The 19429-nt window shown below is 42.6% G+C and overlaps 1 protein-coding gene across 1 annotated transcript in view; it reads right to left on the reverse strand.

Annotated features, from left to right (window-relative positions):
- The window catches only part of LOC132397457 (uncharacterized oxidoreductase YjmC-like), a 106420-nt gene extending 88146 nt beyond the window's left edge, over positions 1 to 18274 (reverse strand). Inside the window, exon 1 of the mRNA XM_059976278.1 lies at positions 18139 to 18274. Coding sequence (XP_059832261.1) covers positions 18139 to 18143 — 5 coding nt within the window. The 5' untranslated portion in view covers positions 18144 to 18274. The remainder of the gene's footprint in view (positions 1 to 18138) is intronic.
- Positions 18275 to 19429: the final 1155 nt, after the last annotated feature.

Consider the following 19429-nt stretch of genomic DNA (forward strand, 5'->3'; position numbering starts at 1 on the left):
GTACTGAGTTCAGTTCTGGTCATCTCACTACAGGAAGGATGTGGATACTATAGAGAGAGTGTAGAGGAGATTTACGAGGATGTTGCCTGGATTGGAGAGCATGTCTTATGAGAATAGGTTGTGTGTACTTGGCCTTTTCTCCTTGGAGTATAAGATGATGAGCATAATTGATCATGTGGATAGCCAGAGGCTTTTTCCAGGGCTGAAATGACTAACATGTGGGGGCATAGTTTTAAGGTGCTTGGAAATAGGTACAGGGTGGATGTCGGGTAAATTTTTCACACAGAGAGTGGTGGGTGTGTGGAATGCACTGCCAGTAATAGTGGTTGAGGGGGATTTTAAGTGACCCTTAAATAGATATATGGAGCTTAGAAAAATAGAGGGCTATGTAATAGGGTAATTCTACACAGTTTCTAGAGTAGGTTACATGGTTGGTACAACATTGTGGGGCAAAAGGCCTTTAATGTGTTGTAAAGTTGTATGATAGCAGTGTAGATTTGCACCGTTTTGTTTAGGAGATACTTGCATGGGGTTCTAAGTGGGTACATTCCAATGAGACAAGGAAAGGATGGTAGGGTACAAGATCCGTGGTGTACAAAAGCTGTTGTAAATCTAGTCAAGAAGAAAAGAAGTGTTTACGAAAGGTTCAAAAGACTAGGTAATGATAGGAATCTAGAAGTTTATTAGGCTAGCAGGAAGGAGCTTAAGAATGAAATTAGGAGAGTCAGAATGGGCCATGAGAAGGCCTTGGCAGACAGGATTAAGAAAAGCTCTAAGGCATTCTACAAGTATGTGAAGAGCAAGAAGATAAGATGTGAGAGAATAGGACCAATCAAATGTGACAGTGGAAAATTGTGTGTGGAACTGGAGAATATAGCAGAGGTACTTAATGAGTACTTTGCTTCAGTATTCACTACAGAAAAGGATCTTGGCGATTGTAGGGATGACTTACAGTGAACTGAAAAGCTTGAGCATGTAGATATTAAGAAAGAGGATGTGTTGGATCTTTTGGAAAGCATCAAGTTGGATAAGTCACTGGGACCAGATGAGATGTACTCCAGGATACTGTGGGAGGAGATTGCTGATCCTCTGGTGATGATCTTTGCATCATCAATGGGGAGGGGATAGGTTCTGGAGGATTGGAGGGTTGCGGATTTTACCACAGAAACCATAGAAAATTACAGCACAGAAACAGGCCTTTTGGCCCTTCTTGGCTGTGCCGAACCATTTTTCTGCCTAGTCCCACAGACCCACACCTGGACCATATCCCTCCAGACACCTCTCATCCACATGCCTGTCCAAGTTTTTCTTAAATATTAAAAGTGAGCCCATATTTACCACTTAATCTGGCAGCTCATTCCACACTCCCACCACTCTCTGTGTGAAGAAGCCCCCCTAATATTCCCTTTAAACTTTCCCCCCTTCACCCTTAACCCATGTCCTTGGGGTTTTTTTCTCCCCTAACCTCAGTGGAAAAAGCTTGCTTGCAGTCACTCTATCTATACCCATAATAATTTTATATACCTCTATCAAATCTCCCCTCATTCTTCTACGCTCCAGGGAATAAAGTCCTAACCTATTCAACCTTTCTCTGTAACTCAGTTTCTCAAGTCCTGGCAACATCCTTGTAAACCTTCTCTGCACTCTTTCAACTTTATTAATATCCTTCCTGAAATTCAGAGACCAAAACTGCACACTATACTCCAAATTCGGCCTCACCAATACCTTATACAACCTCACCATAAGAGTCCAACTCTTATACTCAATACTTCGATTTATAAAGGCCAATGTAGCAAGAGCTCTCTTTACTACACTATCTACCTACGACACCACTTTTAGGGAATTTTTAATCTGTATTCCCAGAACCTTCTGCTGTACTCCTCAGTGCCCTACCATTTACTTTGTATGTTCTACCTTGGTTTTTCCTTCCAAAGTGCAATATCTCACACTTGTCTGTATTGAACTCCATCTGCCATTTGTAAGCCCATTTTTCCAGCTGTTCCAAATCCCTCTGAAGCTTTGAAAACCTTCCTCACTGTCCACTACACCTCCAATCTTTGTATCATCAGCAAATTTGCTGATCCAATTTACCACATTTTCATCCAGATCATTGATATAGATGACAAATAACAATGGACGCAGCACTGATCCCTGTGGCACACCACTAGTCACAGGCCTCCACTCAGAGAAGCAATCCTCCACTACCAATCTCTGACTTCTCCCATTCAGCCAATGTCTAATCCAATTTACTACCTCACCATGTATGCCTAGCGACTGGATCTTCCTAACTAACCTCCCATGCGGGACTTTGTCAAAGGCCTTACTGAAATCCTTGTAGACAATATCCACTGCCCTCCCTTCATCCACTTTCCTTGTAACCTCCTTGAAAAACTCTAATAGATTTGTTAAACATGACCTACCACGCACAAAGCAGAACTCCACACAAATATCCCCTGAATATTTGCCACATTTCTTCCATACTGTTCCCTGAGAACATCTATTTCCAATTTATGCCTTCAATTTCCTACTTGATAGCCTCATAATTCCCTTTACAAAAATTAAACACTTTTCTAATTTGCTATTGTAAAGGAGATAGAATTATGATCACTATCTCCCAAATGCTCTCCCACTGAGCGATCTGACACCTGACCATGTTCATTTCCCAATACCAAATCAAGTACAGCCTCTCCTCTTGTAGGCTTATCTACATATTGTGCCAAGAAACCTTCCTGAACACACCTAACAAACTCCACCCCATCTAAACCCCTTGCTCTAGGGAGATGCCATTCGATATTTGGGAAATTAAAATTTCCCATCACAACAACTCTTATTATTACACCTCCCCAGGATCTGTTTCCTTATCTGCTCCTTGATATCCCTGTTACTATTGGGCAGCCTATAAAAGACACCCAGTGAAGTTATTGACCCCTTCCTGTTCCTAACTTCCACCCACAGAGACTCCGTAGACAATCCCTCCATGGTGCCCACCTTTTCTGCAGCTGTGACACTATCTCCGATCAACAATGCCACGCCCCACCTCTTTTGCCTCCCTCCTTGTCCTTTCTGAAACGTCTAAAACCTTGCACTTGAAGTAACCATTCGTGTGCCTGAACCATCCAAGTTTCTGTAATGGCCACTACATCGTATCTCCAAGTTCTAATCCACGCTCTAATGTCATCCGTTTCTTATAACATTTCCAACATGATAGCAAAGTGTGGAAAATCTCATACAATTGGTGAAAGATATATAATGCCTGCTGTATTAGAAGTGCTCACCACTGTTCTCAAAACAGATACCAGTATTTCAAAATCAATTCCTCAGTTATAAGTCTGTAGCCTGCGGTATTGACTAGATGAGCGAAGACAGTGAATATCAACTATACACAGAGCTACAAATCTTGGGATACAACTGCATGAGTCAACTGTGTGACACAATGAGGCATTGCTAATTGCATATCAAAAATGGAAAATTTTATGAAGAGATTCTCTTTTGTAGAAAGTTAAAAACAAATATGAATAGAGAATCAATCTCTGGTGAGCTTGAAAATGTATACTGAGGATAAAAGTATCATGATTAGGAACATAATTTCTTGTACTACAGATGGAGCACCATATATGCCAAATCGCCATGCTGGTCTAGTGGCATTTATGAAAAAAGAAATTCCAAGTGTGTTTGTAATCCATTGTGTAATTCATCAGCAACATCTCTCAGCCAAAAACCTTAGCCAATGACTTTTTTCAAGCATGTAATATCTACTATCAACAAAATTAAAACTCATCCATTAAGTAGCAGAATATTTCACCAGTTATGCCAAGATAATGATAAAAGAGCTTGAATGCTTGCTTCCTCACACTGAAGTGTGTTGGTCGTCAAAAACTGCTGCTTTAAATGTTTCTTTGATCTTTTTGCCACTGTTGAACTTTTACTTAAAGTTGACAAGAACATGGGAAACAAGATTAAACCTGTATGCAGAGGTGTGGCACACTTAGCTGATTTGTATGACAAAATGAACATTTTAAATATGAAACTCCAGGGTGAGAATTTCAATTTAAACCAGGCAAAAAGTGCAGTGTCCACTTTCATTGGAAAATTAGAAATATATAATCAAAACATTGGGAGAAGAGTTCTTTCACAGTTTTTCTGATTGAAAAGCATGGTACTCTCTTTGGCAGATGGCATTTGCAAGAGTACTGCTTAAACCTGCAGTCACTGAAAATGGATTTTGACAATCAATTCCAGGATGTGAACAATCTGGAAATTCCAGACTAGGAAATTAACCCATTAGAACAGAAAGCTTGCGAGAAGAAATTATCAAAATTCAGAATGATGAAGAAGCAAAAATACTTTTCAAAAATGTCGGCTCTTGTGGTAGATGGCTACACTGTCATATGAAGTTTCCTGGTCTTTGGAGAAGAGCCAAGCTGCTCTTCATTGCATTTCTTCCCTCCTACCTTGAAAGAGACTTCAGTGCAGAGAACCATATACTCACCAAAAAAAATAGAAACCGCTTGGACATTGTTACATGTGGAGACTTAGGCTTTTGCTGTCACAACTTGAACCAGATATTTCAACTCTTGCTAAAAACCATTGTAATGCCCTGGTTCACATGGTTCATATATTTTCTCTGTTATGCTTTTCTGTTCTCCGTGTAAGCTGTGTGTTTGGGCTACTGTTGAAGGTAAGGGATAGGAGAAATGTGTGCCATTCAATAGGAATGAATGGATTCAGGGGAGGTTTCTCCGGTGAGGCCACTAAGGTTAGGCTTGGGGTTTTTGAGAGGGGAGAAGAGAGAAGACACTGGAGAGAAGAGGTTGTAGGAGTCAACCTGGAGTGGGGCCATGATTTGATGAAGCCTGGGGAGATCGAAGGAGGATCAGCAAAGGGTAAACCGTGAGCTCCAATTTGTGCACATTAGACTTGTTTCATTTTAAATGGGCCCTTTTCTCTTTTTACTAATCCTTTAGTCAAATTAAGAATTATAAAGCTAAATCTTTTAATTCTATGAAGTTTACCATCTGTTATTTTGTGGTACTTATCGGTAACAGGGTAACAAATCACGCAGCATCCACACAAATTGGGTTTTGGGGTTTGCACTTCAATCTCCTATGTTTGGCAGGGACGGAGGTTGTTTTCCCTTGACTTACGCAGCTGATGGAACCAGAAAGTTATACCATCAAGCTCAAGGATCACATTTATATCAAAACTGCTGTTCAGCATACAGGTACTGTGCAAGCTAAGTTTAAAGAAATAAAAAATTAAAGTAGAATCATTATTCTCACGTTAGCATATGTAGACATGGTTTTTACATAATAGGGGCACTGGGAAATATATTCTGCCTAACAGGGGCATTGGCAAGTATGAAAGTGCTTTAGGGGGCATTGGGCTAAAAAAGGTTGGGAAACACTGCTCTAGCAGTATACCAGAAGTTTGAGAGTGTCGGGGCACAATTGTGTGAAGTTGCCAATACTAGGGAGATAGTTCTTAGGAAACTAAATAGTCTGAATGTAGATTAGTCACCTGGAACAGATGGTGTATACTGCAAGGTTCTGAAGGAGGTGACTGAAGAGATTCTGGAGGCATTAGTAATGGTTCCAGAAGAATGGAAAATTGCAAGTGTCAGTACACTCTTTAAGAAGGGAGGGAGGCAAAAGAAAAGAAATTATAGACCAGTGGTTGGGAAGATATTAGAGACAATTGTGAAGGATGTGGTTTCGGGGTATTTGGAGGCACATATTAAAATAGGCCATAGTCAGCATGGTTTCCTTAAGGGAAAATCTTACTTGACAGATTTGTTGGAATTCTTTGAAGTAATAACAAGTAGGATAGATGAAGAATGTTGTGTATTTGTATTTTCAGAAGGCCTTTGACAAGTTGCCACACACGAGGCTGCTTGACAACTTCACAGCCCATGGTATTACAGGAAAGATACTAGCATGAATAGAGCATTGACTGATTGGCAGGAGGCAAAGGATGGGCATAAAGGGAGTCTTTTCTGATTGGCTGCAGGTGACTAGTGCTGTTCCAAAGGGGTTTGTGTTGATTTGTGGATGAATCAAAGATAGTTGGAGGGGCAGGTAGTTTTGAAAAAATAGGTTATAGAAGGACCCCTGTCCAATCTTCCCACTCAGACCCCCATCCAGTCTTCCTGCTTGAAACCATGTCAAATAAGAACATAAGAAATAGGAACAAGAGTAGGCCATCTGACCCACCAAGCCTGCTTCACCGTTCAATAAGATCACGGCTGATCTGGCCATGGACTCATCTCCACTTACCTGTCTTTTCCCCATAACCCTTAATTCCTCTACTATGCAAAAATCTATCCAACCTTTTCTTAAATATATTTGCTGAGGTAGCCCCACTGCTTTATTGGACAGAGAATTCCACAGATTCACCACTCTCTGGGAAAAGCAGTTCCTCCTCATCTCCATCCTAAATTTACTCCCCCGAATCCTGAAGCTATATCCCCTGGTTCGAGTCTCATCTACCAGTGGAAACAACTTTCCTACCTCTATCTTATCTATCCCTTTCATAATTTTATGTTTATATAAGACCTCCTCTCATTCTTCTGAATTCCAGCCAGTACTGTGCCAGGAGACTCAATCTCTCATAGTCTAATCCCTTCATCTCTGTAATCAACCTGATGAACTTTAAACACAAAATACTCTGCAGATGCTGTGGTAAAAGCAACACGCATAACATGCTGGAGGAACTCAGGTTGGGCTGCATCCTTGGAGCAGTGAATGTTTCAGGCCGAGACCCTTCATCAGGACTGAAGAGGGAGGGGGCAAGGGCCCTATAAAGAAGGTGGGGGGAGGGTGGGAAGGTGAAGGCCAGTAGGTGCCAGGTGAAAAACCAGTAGAGGGAAAGATCAAGGGGTGGGGGAGGGGAGAGGCAGGAAAGGTGAAGAAGGAAAGTAAGGGGAAACCTGGTGAACCTCCTCTGCATCACCTCCAAAGTCAGTATATCCTTCTTCACATAAGGAGACCAGAACTGCATAGAACTCCAGGTCCGGCCTCACCAGTACCCTGTTCAGTTGCAGCATTACCTCCCTGCTCTTAAGTTCAATCCCTCCAGCAGTAACGGCCAACATTCCATCAGCCTTCTTGATAGTCTGCTGCAGGTGCAAACCAACCTTTTATGATTCTAGCAATCTCAAGTTTTTCTACAGCAGCTTGATGCAGTTCTTTGCCATTTAAATAATAGTCTGTTCTTTCATTTTTCCTGCCAAAGTAGATACCCTCACATTTACCAACATTGTACTCCATCTGCTAGACCCTTGCCCACTCACTTAGCTGACCTGTATCTCTCTGCAGACTCTCCGAATCTTCTGCAGAACTTTCTTTTCCACTCAATTTAGTATCATCAGCAAACTTGGATACACTACACTTGGTCCTTCTTGCAGATCGTTAATGTATATCATGAACAGTTGTGGGCCCAGCACCGACCCCGCGACACACCGCTCACAACTGATTGCCAACCAGAGTAACACCCATGCATCCCAACTCTCTGCTTTCTATTTGTTAATCAATCCTATATCAATGCTAATACATCATCCTCAACTCTCTGCATTCTTATCTTATGGTTGAGTCTTTTATGTGACACCTTATCAAGTGCCTTCTGGAAATCCAAGTAAATAACCTCCATCTGTTCCCCCCTAGCCTCTATGCTCGTTATATCCTCAAAGAACTCCAGTAAGTTTTGTCAAACAGGATCTGCCTTTGCTGAATCCATGCTGTGTCTGCCTAATGGATCCATTTCTTTCCAAATGCCTTGCTATTTCTTCTTTAATGATAGCTTCAAGCTTTTTCCCAACTACAGATGTTAAACTATCTGGCCTATGGATACCTTCCTTTCGCCTACATCTTTTTTTGAACAGTGGTGTGACATTCGCTGTTGCTGTCTTCCAATCCGCTGAGACCTGCCCAGAGTCCCGAGAATTTTGGTAAATTATCACAAAAGCCTGTACTTCTGCCATTTCTTTCATATCCTGGATGCATTCCATCAGGACCAGGGGACTATCTTCAGGCCCACAAGTTTGTTCACCGCTACTTCTTTAGTGATAGCTATTGTATCGAGGTCCTCACCTCCCATTGCACCATAACATCTCTCTTGGCATGTTAGATGTGTCTCCACTGTGAAGATGAATACAAAATAGTCATTTACAGCTTGGCCATTTTCTCATTACCCAATATCAATTCCCCCTTCTTGTCCTCCAAGGGATCTCTGTTCACTTTATTCACTATTTTCTGCTTTATATAATTATAAAACCTTTTATTATCCATTTAACATTTTGTGCTAATTTATTTTCATAATCTAGCTTCCCTTTCTTTATTGCTCACTTAGTGGTATTTTGTTGCTTTTTAAAGTTTTCCCAATCTTCCAGTTTACCATTACTCTTGGTGACTTTGTATGCATGAGCTTTTAGTTTGATTCCTTCTTTTACTTCCTTAGTTATCCAAGGCTGGCTCCCCCACCCTTACTGTCCTTGCTTTCAATTTTTGTTGAGCACAGTGAAAAATCTCTTTGAAGGTCTTCCAATGTTCCTCAACTGTCTCACCATATAGCCCGTGTTCCCACTCTACACTAGCAAAATCCTCCCTCATCCCATTGTGGTCTCCATTGTCTAGGCATAATACACTGGTTTTAGATTGAACTATTGCATCCTACATTTGTATGAGAAATTCAATCATACTGTGATCACATTTTCCAAGAGGATCACTAATCTAAACTGTCTCATTGCACAGGACCAGATCTAAGATCACAAGTTCTCTCGTAGGTTCACTGACATGCTGTTCAAGAAAGCCATCACGGATGCATTTGATGAAGTCCTCCTCAAGACTGCCTCGACCAACTTGGTTCACCCAATCTATGTGCAAGTTAAAGTTCCAGATGGTTACTGCTGTTCTATTCTTACGTGCCTCAGGTATTTCTTTGTTTATTGCCTGTGCCACTGTTATGTTATTATTTGGTGGCCAAAAGACAACTCCCACCATTGATTGTTTTTCCTGTTACTATTCCTAATCCATAGTCACAGCCAACAGGGTGCATATCAGTACATTAGGGATGCAGAATCAGAAAGGCTAGCAAATACAGTACTCAACGTGTTGTATCTCAAAGTGCGGAGTATAAGAAATAAGGTGGTTGATCATGTTGCAATATTACAGATTGCCAGGTATGATGCTGTGGCCATCACTGAAGGATGGTTCAGTGGCTGAAGGATAGTTGTGTTTGGGAGCTGAATGTCCAAAGTTATGTGTTGTATTGGAGGGATAGGAAGGGGGAAGGCATGGCTCTACTGGTAAAAAAATAGCATCAAATCAGTAGAAAGATATAACATAGGATCGGAAGATGTTGAATCCTTGTGGGTTGAGTTAAGAAAGTGCAAGGGTAAAAGGACGTTGATTTCAGTTATATACAGGTCTCCCAACAGTGGCTGGCAGGTGGACCTCAGATTACAACAGAAAATAGAAATGGCGAGTCAAAAGGGCAATGCTACGGTAGTCATGGGAGATTTTAGCATGCAGGTTGACTGGAAAAATCAGGTTGGTAATGGATCTCAAGAGAGTGAGTTTGTTGAATGCCTAAGAGATGGCTTTTAAAGCAATTTGTCTTTGAGCCTATTCTGGGATCAGCTACAGTGGATTAGGTGTTATGTAATGAACTGGACGCAATTAGGGAGGTTAAAGTAAAAGAACATTTAGGAACTAGCAATCACAATATGATTGAGTTCAACTTGCAATAGGGAGAAAGTAAAGTCTGACATAGCAGTATTTCAGTGGAGTAAGGGAAACTGCAGAGGTATGACAGAGGAGTTGGCCAAAGTAAGTTGGAAAGAGCTTCTGGCAGGTATGTCAGCTGAGCAGCAATGGTGTGTGTTTCTGGGGAAAATGAGGAAGACGCAGGACATGTGTATTCCAAAAATGAAGAAATACTCAAATGGCAAAAGAGTACAACCATGGCAGACAAGGAAAGTGAAAGCTAATGTAAAAACAAAACTGTGGACATACAATAAAGTAAAAATTAGTGGGATGATAGAGGATTGGGAAGTTTTAGTGTTCTCCTGTTTAGAGAGCAACTAAAAGAATCATTAGAAGGAAAAGGATGAAATATGGAAGCAAGCTAACAAACAATATCAAAGTAGATAGTAAAAGCTTTTTCAAGTATGTAAAAAATAAAAGAGAGGTGAGAATGGTTATAGGACCACCAGAAAATGAGGCAGGAGAAATAATAACGGGAGACAAGGAGATGGCAGAGGAACTAAATGATTATTTTGTATCAGTCTTCACTGTGGAAGACACTAGCAATGTGCCAGATGTTAATGTGTGGAGGAAGAGAAGTGGTTGCTGTTACTATTACAAGGGAGAAAGTCCTCAAAAAGCTCTTTTGGAAGAGGACAGCGAGGCTTTGAGAGGAAGTGCGGCGGCGGCCATTTTCAAATTGTGCAATTGCGTCTCAGATCGGAGTTCTGAGAGGCGGGACTGCGCAGGCGCATGAGGAGGCCTGGGAGGGAGGGAAGATATAAAAAGAACGCAGCCTTAAGCAGCGGGCAGCTTCGTTTGCGGGCAGTGGAGTGAGCCGGGAGCAGAGTGTAGGGCTTGGGCTCAGAGGGCTTAGGCAGAAGAGGGCACAGTAGGCTTATCTTTTAGTTCTTGTTATTGTCAGTTATTCGGGAAGTATGAGTGTGAGGGCAGCTTGTTGTTCTTGGTGTCGGATGTGGGAGGTCCTGGAGTCTCCAAGCCTCCTGGACGTCCACATCTGCGCCAGGTGCACCGAACTGCAGCTCCTAAGGGACCGAGTTAGGGAACCGGAGCTGCAGCTCGATGACCTTCGCCTGGTCAGGGAGAGTGAGGAGGTGATAGAGAGGAGTTACAGGCAGGTGGTCACTCCGGGACCACGGGAGGCAGATAGGTGGGTCACGGTCAGGAAGGGGAAGAGGCAGGTACTAGAGAGTACCCCAGTGGCTGTATCCCTTGACAATAAGTACTCATGTTTGAGTACTGTTGGGGGGGACAGCCTACCTGGTGGAAGTGACAGTGGCCGGGCCTCCGGCACAGAGGACGGCCCTGTAGCTCAGAAGGGTAGGGATAGAAGAAAGAGGACCGTAGTAATAGGGGACTCGATAGTCAGGGGTTCAAACAGGCGGTTCTGTGGAGGTGGTCGGGAGTCCCGGATGGTAATTTGCCTCCCTGGTGCCAGGGTTCGGGACGTTTCTGATCGCATCCAAGATATCCTGAAGTGGGAGGGTGAGGAGCCAGAGGTCGTGGTACCTGTAGGTACCAATGACATAGGTAGGAAAGGGGAAGAGGTCCTGAAACGAGAGTATAGGGAGTTAGGAAGGCAGTTAAGAAGAAGGACCGCAAAGGTAGTAATCTTGGGATTACTGCCTGTGCCACGCGACAGTGAGAGTAGGAATAGAATTAGATGGAGGATGAATGCAAGGCTGTGGGATTGGAGCAGGGGGCAGGGATTCAAGTTTCTGGATCATTGGGACCTCTTCTGGGGCAGGCAAGACCTGTTCAAGAAGGACAGGTTACACTTGAATCCTGGGGGGACCAATATCCTAGCGGGGAGGTTTGCTAGGGCTACAGGGCAGACTTTAAACTAGTGAGATGGGGGGGGGCAGGAATCAATTTGAGGAAACTATGGAAGAGGAGGTTAGTTCACCAGTAGAGCAAGTAAATAGACAGTGTGTGAGGGAGGAAAGGCAGGTGATGGAGAAGGGGTGCACTCAGCCCGAAGATGTAGGGGAGAAGAAAGAAAAGGATAATAAATTTGAATGCATTATTAGGGATGAAAAGAGAGGAGGAGGTGGAGAGTATCTTAAATGTATCTATTTTAATGCTAGGAGCATTGTAAGAAAGGTGGATGAGCTTAAAGCGTGGGTTGATACCTGGAATTATGATGTTGTAGCTATTAGTGTAACATGGTTGCAGGAAGGGTGTGATTGGCAACTAAATATTCCTGGATTTAGTTGTTTCAGGTGTGATAGAGTAGGAGGGGCCAGAGGAGGAGGTGTTGCATTGTTGCCCGAGAAAATCTTCTGGCGGTGCTTTGGAAGGATAGATTAGAGAGCTCCTCTAGGGAGGCTATTTGGGTGGAATTGAGGAATGGGAATGGTGTAGTAACACTGATAGGAGTGTATTATAGGCCACCTAATGGGAAGCATGAGTTGGAAGAGCAAATGTGTAAGGAGATAGCAGATATTTGTAGTAAACACAAGGTGGTGATTGTGGGAGATTTTAATTTTCCACACGTAGACTGGGAAGCTCATTCTGCAAAAGGGCTGGATGGTTTAGAGTTTGTGAAATGTGTGCAGGATAGTTTTTTGCTACAATACATAGAAGTACCGACTAGAGATGGGGCAGTGTTGGATCTCCTGTTAGGGAATGCGATAGGTCAGCTGACAGATGTATGTGTTGGGGAGCACTTCGGGTCCAGTGATCACAATAGCATTAGCTTCAATATAATTATGGAGAAGGACAGGACTGGACCTAGAGTTGAGATTTTTGATTGGAGAAAGGCTAACTTTGAGGAGATGCGAAGGGATTTAGAGAGAGTGGATTGGGTCAAGTTGTTTTATGGGAAGGATGTAATAGAGAAATGGAGGTCATTTAAGGGTGAAATTATGAGAATCTTTATGTTCCTGTTAGGTTGAAAGGAAAGGTTAAAGGTTTGAAAGCACCATGGTTTTCAAGGGATATTAGAAATTTGGTTCAGAAAAAGAGGGATGTCTACAATAGATATAGGCAGCATGGAGTAAAGGAATTGCTCGAGGAATATAAAGAATGTAAAAGGAATCTTAAGAAAGAGATTAAAAAAGCTAAAAGAAGATACGAGGTTGGTTTGGCAAATAAGGTGAAAGTAAATCCGAAAGGTTTCTGCAGTTATATTAAAAGCAAGAGGATAGTGAGGGATAAAATTGGCCCCTTAGAGAATCAGAGTGGTCAGCTATGTGTGGAGCCGAGGGAGATGGGAGAGATTTTGAACAATTTCTTCTCTTCGGCATTCACTAAGGAGAAGGATATTGAATTGTGTAAGGTGTGGGAAACAAGTAAGGAAGTTATGGAACCTATGACAATTAAAGAGGTGGAAGTACTGGCGCTTTTAAGAAATTTAAAAGTGGATAAATCTCCGGGTCCTGATAGGATATTCCCTAGGACCGTGAGGGAAGTTTGTGTAGAGATAGCAGGAGCTCTGACGGAGATCTTTCAGATGTCATTAGAAATGGGGATTGTGCCGGAGGAGTGGTGGGTAAATTAATGGAAAGTATTCTTAGAGATAGTATTAATAATTATCTGGATAGTCAGGATCTGATTAGGAGTAGCCAGCATGGATTTGTACGTGGAAGGTCATGTTTGACAAACCTTATTGAATTTTTTGAAGATGTTACGAGGAATGTTGATGAGGGTAAGGCAGTGGATGTAGTCTATATGGACTTCAGCAAAGCCTTTGACAAAGTTCCACATGGAAGGTTAGTTAAGAAGGTTCAGTCGTTAGGTATGAATGCTGGAGTAATAAAATGGATTCAACAAGTGGCTAGATGGGAGATGCCAGAGAGTAGTGGTGGATAATTGTTTATCAGGATGGAGGCCAGTGCCTAGCGGGTGCCTCAGGGATCTGTTTTGGGCCCAATGTTGTTTGTAATATACATAAATGATCTGGATGATGGGGTGGTAAATTGGATTAGTAAGTATGCCGATGATACTAAGGTAGGAGGTGTTGTGGATAATGAGGTGGGTTTTCAAAGCTTGCAGGGAGATTTATGCCGGTTAGAAGAATGGGCTGAACGTTGGCCGATGGAGTTTAATGCTGAGAAGTGTGAGGTTCTACATTTTGGCAGGAATAATCCAAATAGAACATACAGGGTAAATGGTAGGGAATTGAGGAATGCAGTGGAACAGAGAGATCTAGGAATAACAATGCATAGTTCCCTGAAGGTGGAGTCTCATGTAGATGGGGTGGTGAAGAAGGCTCTTGGAACGCTGGCCTTTATAAATCAGAGCATTGAGTACAGAAGTTGGGATGTAATGTTAAAATTGTACAAGGCATTGGTAAGGCCAAATTTAGAATATTGTGTGCAGTTCTGGTCACCGAATTATAGGAAAGATATCAATAAATTAGAGAGTGCAGAGACGATTTACTAGGATGTTACCTGGGTTTCAGCACTTAAGTTACAGAGAAAGGCTGAACAAGTTAGGTCTCTATTCATTGGAGCGTAGAAGGTTGAGGGGGGATTTGATCGAGGTATTTAAAGTTTTGAGAGGGATAGATAGAGTTGACGTGAATAGGCTGTTTCCATTGAGAGAAGGGGAGATTCCAACGAGAGGACATGATTTGAGAGTTAGGGGGCAAAAGTTTAAGGGAAACACAAGGGGGTATTTCTTTACTCAGAGAGTGATAGCTGTGTGGAATGAGCTTCCTGTAGAAGTAGTAGAGGCCAGTTCAGTTGTGTCATTTAAGGTAAAATTGGATAGGTATATGGACAGGAAAGGAGTGGAGGGTTATGGGCTGCGTGCAGGTAGGTGGGACTAGGTGAGATTAAGAGTTCGGCACGGACTAGGAGGGCCGAGATGGCCTGTTTCCATGCTGTGATTGTTATATGTTATATGAAAGACCTAAGGGTACATAAGTCACCCGGACCAGATGAACTTCACCCTCAGGTTCTGAAAGAGGTAGCATTAGAGATTGTGGTGGCATTAGAACATTAGAAATGATATTTCAAAAATCATTGGAATCTGGCATGGTCCCAGAGGATTGGAAAATTGCAAATGTCATTCCACTCTTTAAGAAAGGAAATTATAGAGCAGTTAGCCTGACCTCAGTGGTTGGGAAGATGTTAAAGTCAATTGTTAAGGATGAGGTGATGGAGTACTTGTTGACGCAGGACAAGATAGGACAAAGTCAGCATGTTTCCTTAAGGGAAAATCCTGCCTGATGGATCTGTTGGAATTCTTTGAGGAGATTACAAGTAGGATGGATAAAGAGGATGTAGTGGATGTTGTATATTTGGTCTATCAGAAGGCCTTTGACAAGATGCCACACATGTGGCTGCTTACTAAATTAAGAGCCCATGGTATTACAATAAAGTTGTTAACATAGTTAGAGCATTGGCTGATTGGTAGGAGGCAGCGAGTGGGAATAAAAGGAACCTTTTCTGGTTGGCTGCCAGTTGACTAGTGGTGTTCAGCAGGGGTCAGTGTTGGGACCTATAAATGATTTTGATGATGAAATAGATGGTTTTTTTGACAAGTTTGCAGATGATACGAAGATTGGTGGAGGGGCAGATAGTGTTGACAAAATAGGTAGGATGCAGAAGGACTTAGATTAGAAAAATGGGCAAGAAAGTGGCAAATGAAATATAATGGAAAATGCATGGTCATGCACTTTGGTAGTAGAATTAAATGTGAAGACTATTTTCTAAATGGGGAAAAAATCCAGGAATCTGAGATGCAAAGGGACTTGGGAGTTCTTGTGCAGAACACCCTAAAGGTTAACCATCAGGTTGAGTTGGTGGTGAGGAAGGTATTGCAATGTTAGCATTCATTCCAAGAGGTCTAGAATACAAGAGCAAGGATGTGATACTGAGGCTTTATAAGGCACTGCTGAGGCCTCACCTTGAGTATTGTGTACAGTTTTGGGCTCCTCATCTTGGAAGAGATATGCTGGCATTGGAGAGGGTCCAGAGGAGGTTCACCAGGATGATTCCAAGAATAAAAGGGTCATCATACATAGAAACATAGAAAGCCTACGGCACAATACAGGCCCTTTAGTCCACAATGCTGTGCCGAACATGTACTTATTTCAGAAATTACCTAGGGTTACCCATAGCCCTCTATTTTTCAAAGCTCCATGTACCTATCCAGGGGTCTCTTAAAAGATCTTATCATACCCACCTCCACCACCGTTACCCATTCCACACACTCACCACTCTCTGCATAAAAAACGTAGCCCTGACATCTCATCTGCTCAAATCCTCCCGCCCAGACTCCCATCAAGTCCTCCTGCCCAGACCCCTGTCAAGTCCTCCTGCTTGGTCTCCTGTCAAATCCCCCTACTCGGACCCCCATCAAATCCTCTGGACCGGACCCCTGTCAAATCCTCCCGCTCGGACCCCCGCCAAATCATCCCACTCGGACCCCTGTCAAATCCTCCCACTTGGATCCCCATCAAATCCTCCCACCCAGACCCCTGTCAAATCCTCCTGCTCGGACCTCCATCAAATCCTCCCGCTTGGAATCCTGTCAATCCACCCACTCCGAGATATCTTACCCCTACAATCCATGCTAAATTCTCCCTCTCTGCAGTTTAATGTGGATAAATGTGAGATTATCCATTTTGGTGGCAAGAACAGGAGGGAAGATTACTATCTGAATTGTGTCAAGTTAGGAAAAGGGGAAGTACAAGATCTAGGTGTCCTTGTTCATCAGACACTGAAAGTAAGCATGCAGGTACAGCAGGCAGTGAAGAAAGCTAATGGCATGTTGGCCTTCATAACAAGGGGAGTTGAGTATAGGAGCAAAGAGGTCCTTCTGCAGTTGTACAGGGCCCTGGTGGGACCACACCTGGAGTATTGTGTGCAGTTTTGGTCTCCAACTTTGAGGAAGGACATTCTTGATATTGAGGGAGTGCAGCATAGGTACATGAGGTTAATTCCCGGGATGGCGGGACTGTCATATGTTGAAAGATTGGAGCGACTGGGCTTGTAAACACTGGAATTTAGAAGGATGAGAGGGGATCTGATTGAAACATATAAGATTATTAAGGGATTGGATGTGCTAGAGGCAGGTAACATGTTCCTGATGTTGGGGGAGTCCAGAACCAGAGGCCACAGTTTAAGAATAAGGGGTAGGCCATTTAGAACGGAGTTCAGGAAAAACTTTTTCACCCAGAGAGTTGTGGATCTGTGGAATGCTCTGCCTCAGAAGGCAGTGGAGGCTAATTCTTTGGATGCTTTCAAGAAAGAGTTAGATAGAGCTCTTAAAGATAGTGGAATCAAGGGATATATGGAGAAGGCAGCAACGGGGTACTGATTGTGAATGATCAGCCATGATCACAGTGAATGGTAGTGCTGGCTCAAAGGGCCAAATGGCCTTCTCCTGCACCTATTGTCTGATCCCCATAAAGCTTTCCCTTTCACAGCTATTAGTAACATGTGACTCAAAAAAAATCAGTATTTTCAAACTGTTGCAATAACCTTGTCTGTGTGGCCCCACCCTAACATCTATGGTGCCTCTGACATCCTACAAATCATTCTCAACCTCACTCTGTAAATTAAATCTAACCATTCTGACAGACAGTTGTTGACTTGACATGACTAGCATACAAGCTGCTTAACCTTTGTCAGTCCAGGTGAAGAGTCTCCGACTGAAACATCGGCCGTTTACTCTTTTCTATAGATGCTGCCTGGCCTGCTGAGTCCCTCCAGCGTTTTGTGTGTGTTGCTTGGATTTGCAGATTTTCTCTTGTTTGTGATTATTCCTCTCCATATATGCTGCCTGATCTGCTGAGTTTCTCCAGCATTTTGTGTGTGGTACAAAATCAATATGATGTTTGAAATATGTCAATTCCCATCCTGTTTACACATAAAACTGAAGTGAATTGAAGAATGGGCGATACTGAGCCCTCGCGTTCCGAAGCCTTGGCTTATGTTGTTCCAAAGCAATACTACTCTCAGTTTCCTATTGCAGATTGGCTGCTTGGTGCCTCTGAGTTTAGAGCCAAGGGCAATGTGGAAGAGCTCAATTGTATTACAGTTTAGATTGCTGTAAACATTTAGTGGATCAGGCAGAGTATGTGAGGAAATAACCAGGCCTAGTGTTTTATAGGGAACAAATGTCTCCAATATGAAACAATAAGAATTCTCAACATACCTGCATAGTTTCCTGTAATTCTTAGTCATGTTGAATTGGAGACATTTCCACACCTCCATTCCCTCTCCCCCAACCTTTGGTGAAGAGGGACTATTTACAAACATGAGATTCTGCAGATATTGAAAATCCTGAGTAACACTCACAAAATGCTGGTGGAATTCAGCAGGTCAGGCAGCATCTATGGATTGAACGAGTTGACGTTTCAGGACTATTTACATCTTTGGATCTTCACCACCTTGCCCACTGCACTAAAGAAGCTGAACATTACCTCATAATATTGCGTTGGCAGGTTTCCTCCACAATAGCTGGAAATGTATTTACTTGTGAAAGAGGACAGCTTCAGTACAACTGGCCCCTTTACTTCACCAGCTGAGCCGAGCAGTGTTTGCCTGTTCCCAGCAGGTAACTTGTAACAGCTGCTCACAGCAACCAGTTACGAAACAGGCTGAGCAGCCACAACTGGTTCTTAATTAACATATTGCATGTGATAGGTTAATTCTGGGATTAATTATATGTTGGAGCACTGCATTCAGTTCTGAAATTATTTTCTTCAAATGAATCACATCTCAGATACAAGGAGTGGCAGCCAGAACAGAGTTTAGTTCTTTCTGGAAACTTTGTTGATGTTCTGAGGAGATTTGCTGAAGAGAAAGATGGAGAGCTTGGGAGGAGGGAGTTGGAGCAGATTGTGAAGGATGGGCAGGGAGTGGGTGGCAGGGTGACAGGGATCAAAGCTTGACAGTTGTGTACAGCAGATTGGGGAACAGATCTTGGAGAGAAGGAGTGACCAGCACAGGGAGAATTGCAGAGAGTTGTGGATACTATTCAGCACATCACAGAAAATAGCCACTCCTCCATACTCTCTGTCCACGTTTCTTACTGTCTTAGTAAAATAGTTATCATAATTGAAGACTCCCACCATCCCAGGCACCCCCATTGACAGAAGATACAAAAGCCTAAAAGCATATGCTACCAGGTTCAAGGACAGCTTCTGCCCACTGTTATCAGACTATTGAGCAGTTACCGAGGACGATAAGATGGAGTGTTGACCTCACAATCTACTTTGTTGTGATCTTGTACCTTATTGTCTGCTTGCACTGCATTTTCTCTGTAACTACAACATTTTATTCTGCATTCTGTTACTGTTTTACCTTTGTCATGTACCCCGTGACCCGGTTAAAGAACCAGCAGAAATGGAAACACATTGGAGTCTGGTATTGCTATAAACTAATAGGGTTTATTAGTAAACTACTCAATGCAGTACTATAATTGCAAATATATCAAACTGGTTAACAATGATATATATATATATATATATATATATATATATATAAGTGTGGAAATAGGAACAAAACTAGGCTCTTTCAAACCCAGGGGTGAATGGATACAATCTTACAATGATGAAGAGAGTTCAGTTCAGATCAAGGTAGTTAGTTGAGTAACATTGGAGAGAGATGAGAGGTGAGCTGATGCCGTTGATCTTCGTTGTCTTCCGAAATCCTGTTGTAATCACCAACTATGACCATAACGCGTATGACCATTCTTCAGTGGTGGAACTA

This window comes from Hypanus sabinus, chromosome 7 (assembly GCF_030144855.1).
Source record: "Hypanus sabinus isolate sHypSab1 chromosome 7, sHypSab1.hap1, whole genome shotgun sequence".
NCBI lineage: Eukaryota > Metazoa > Chordata > Chondrichthyes > Myliobatiformes > Dasyatidae > Hypanus > Hypanus sabinus.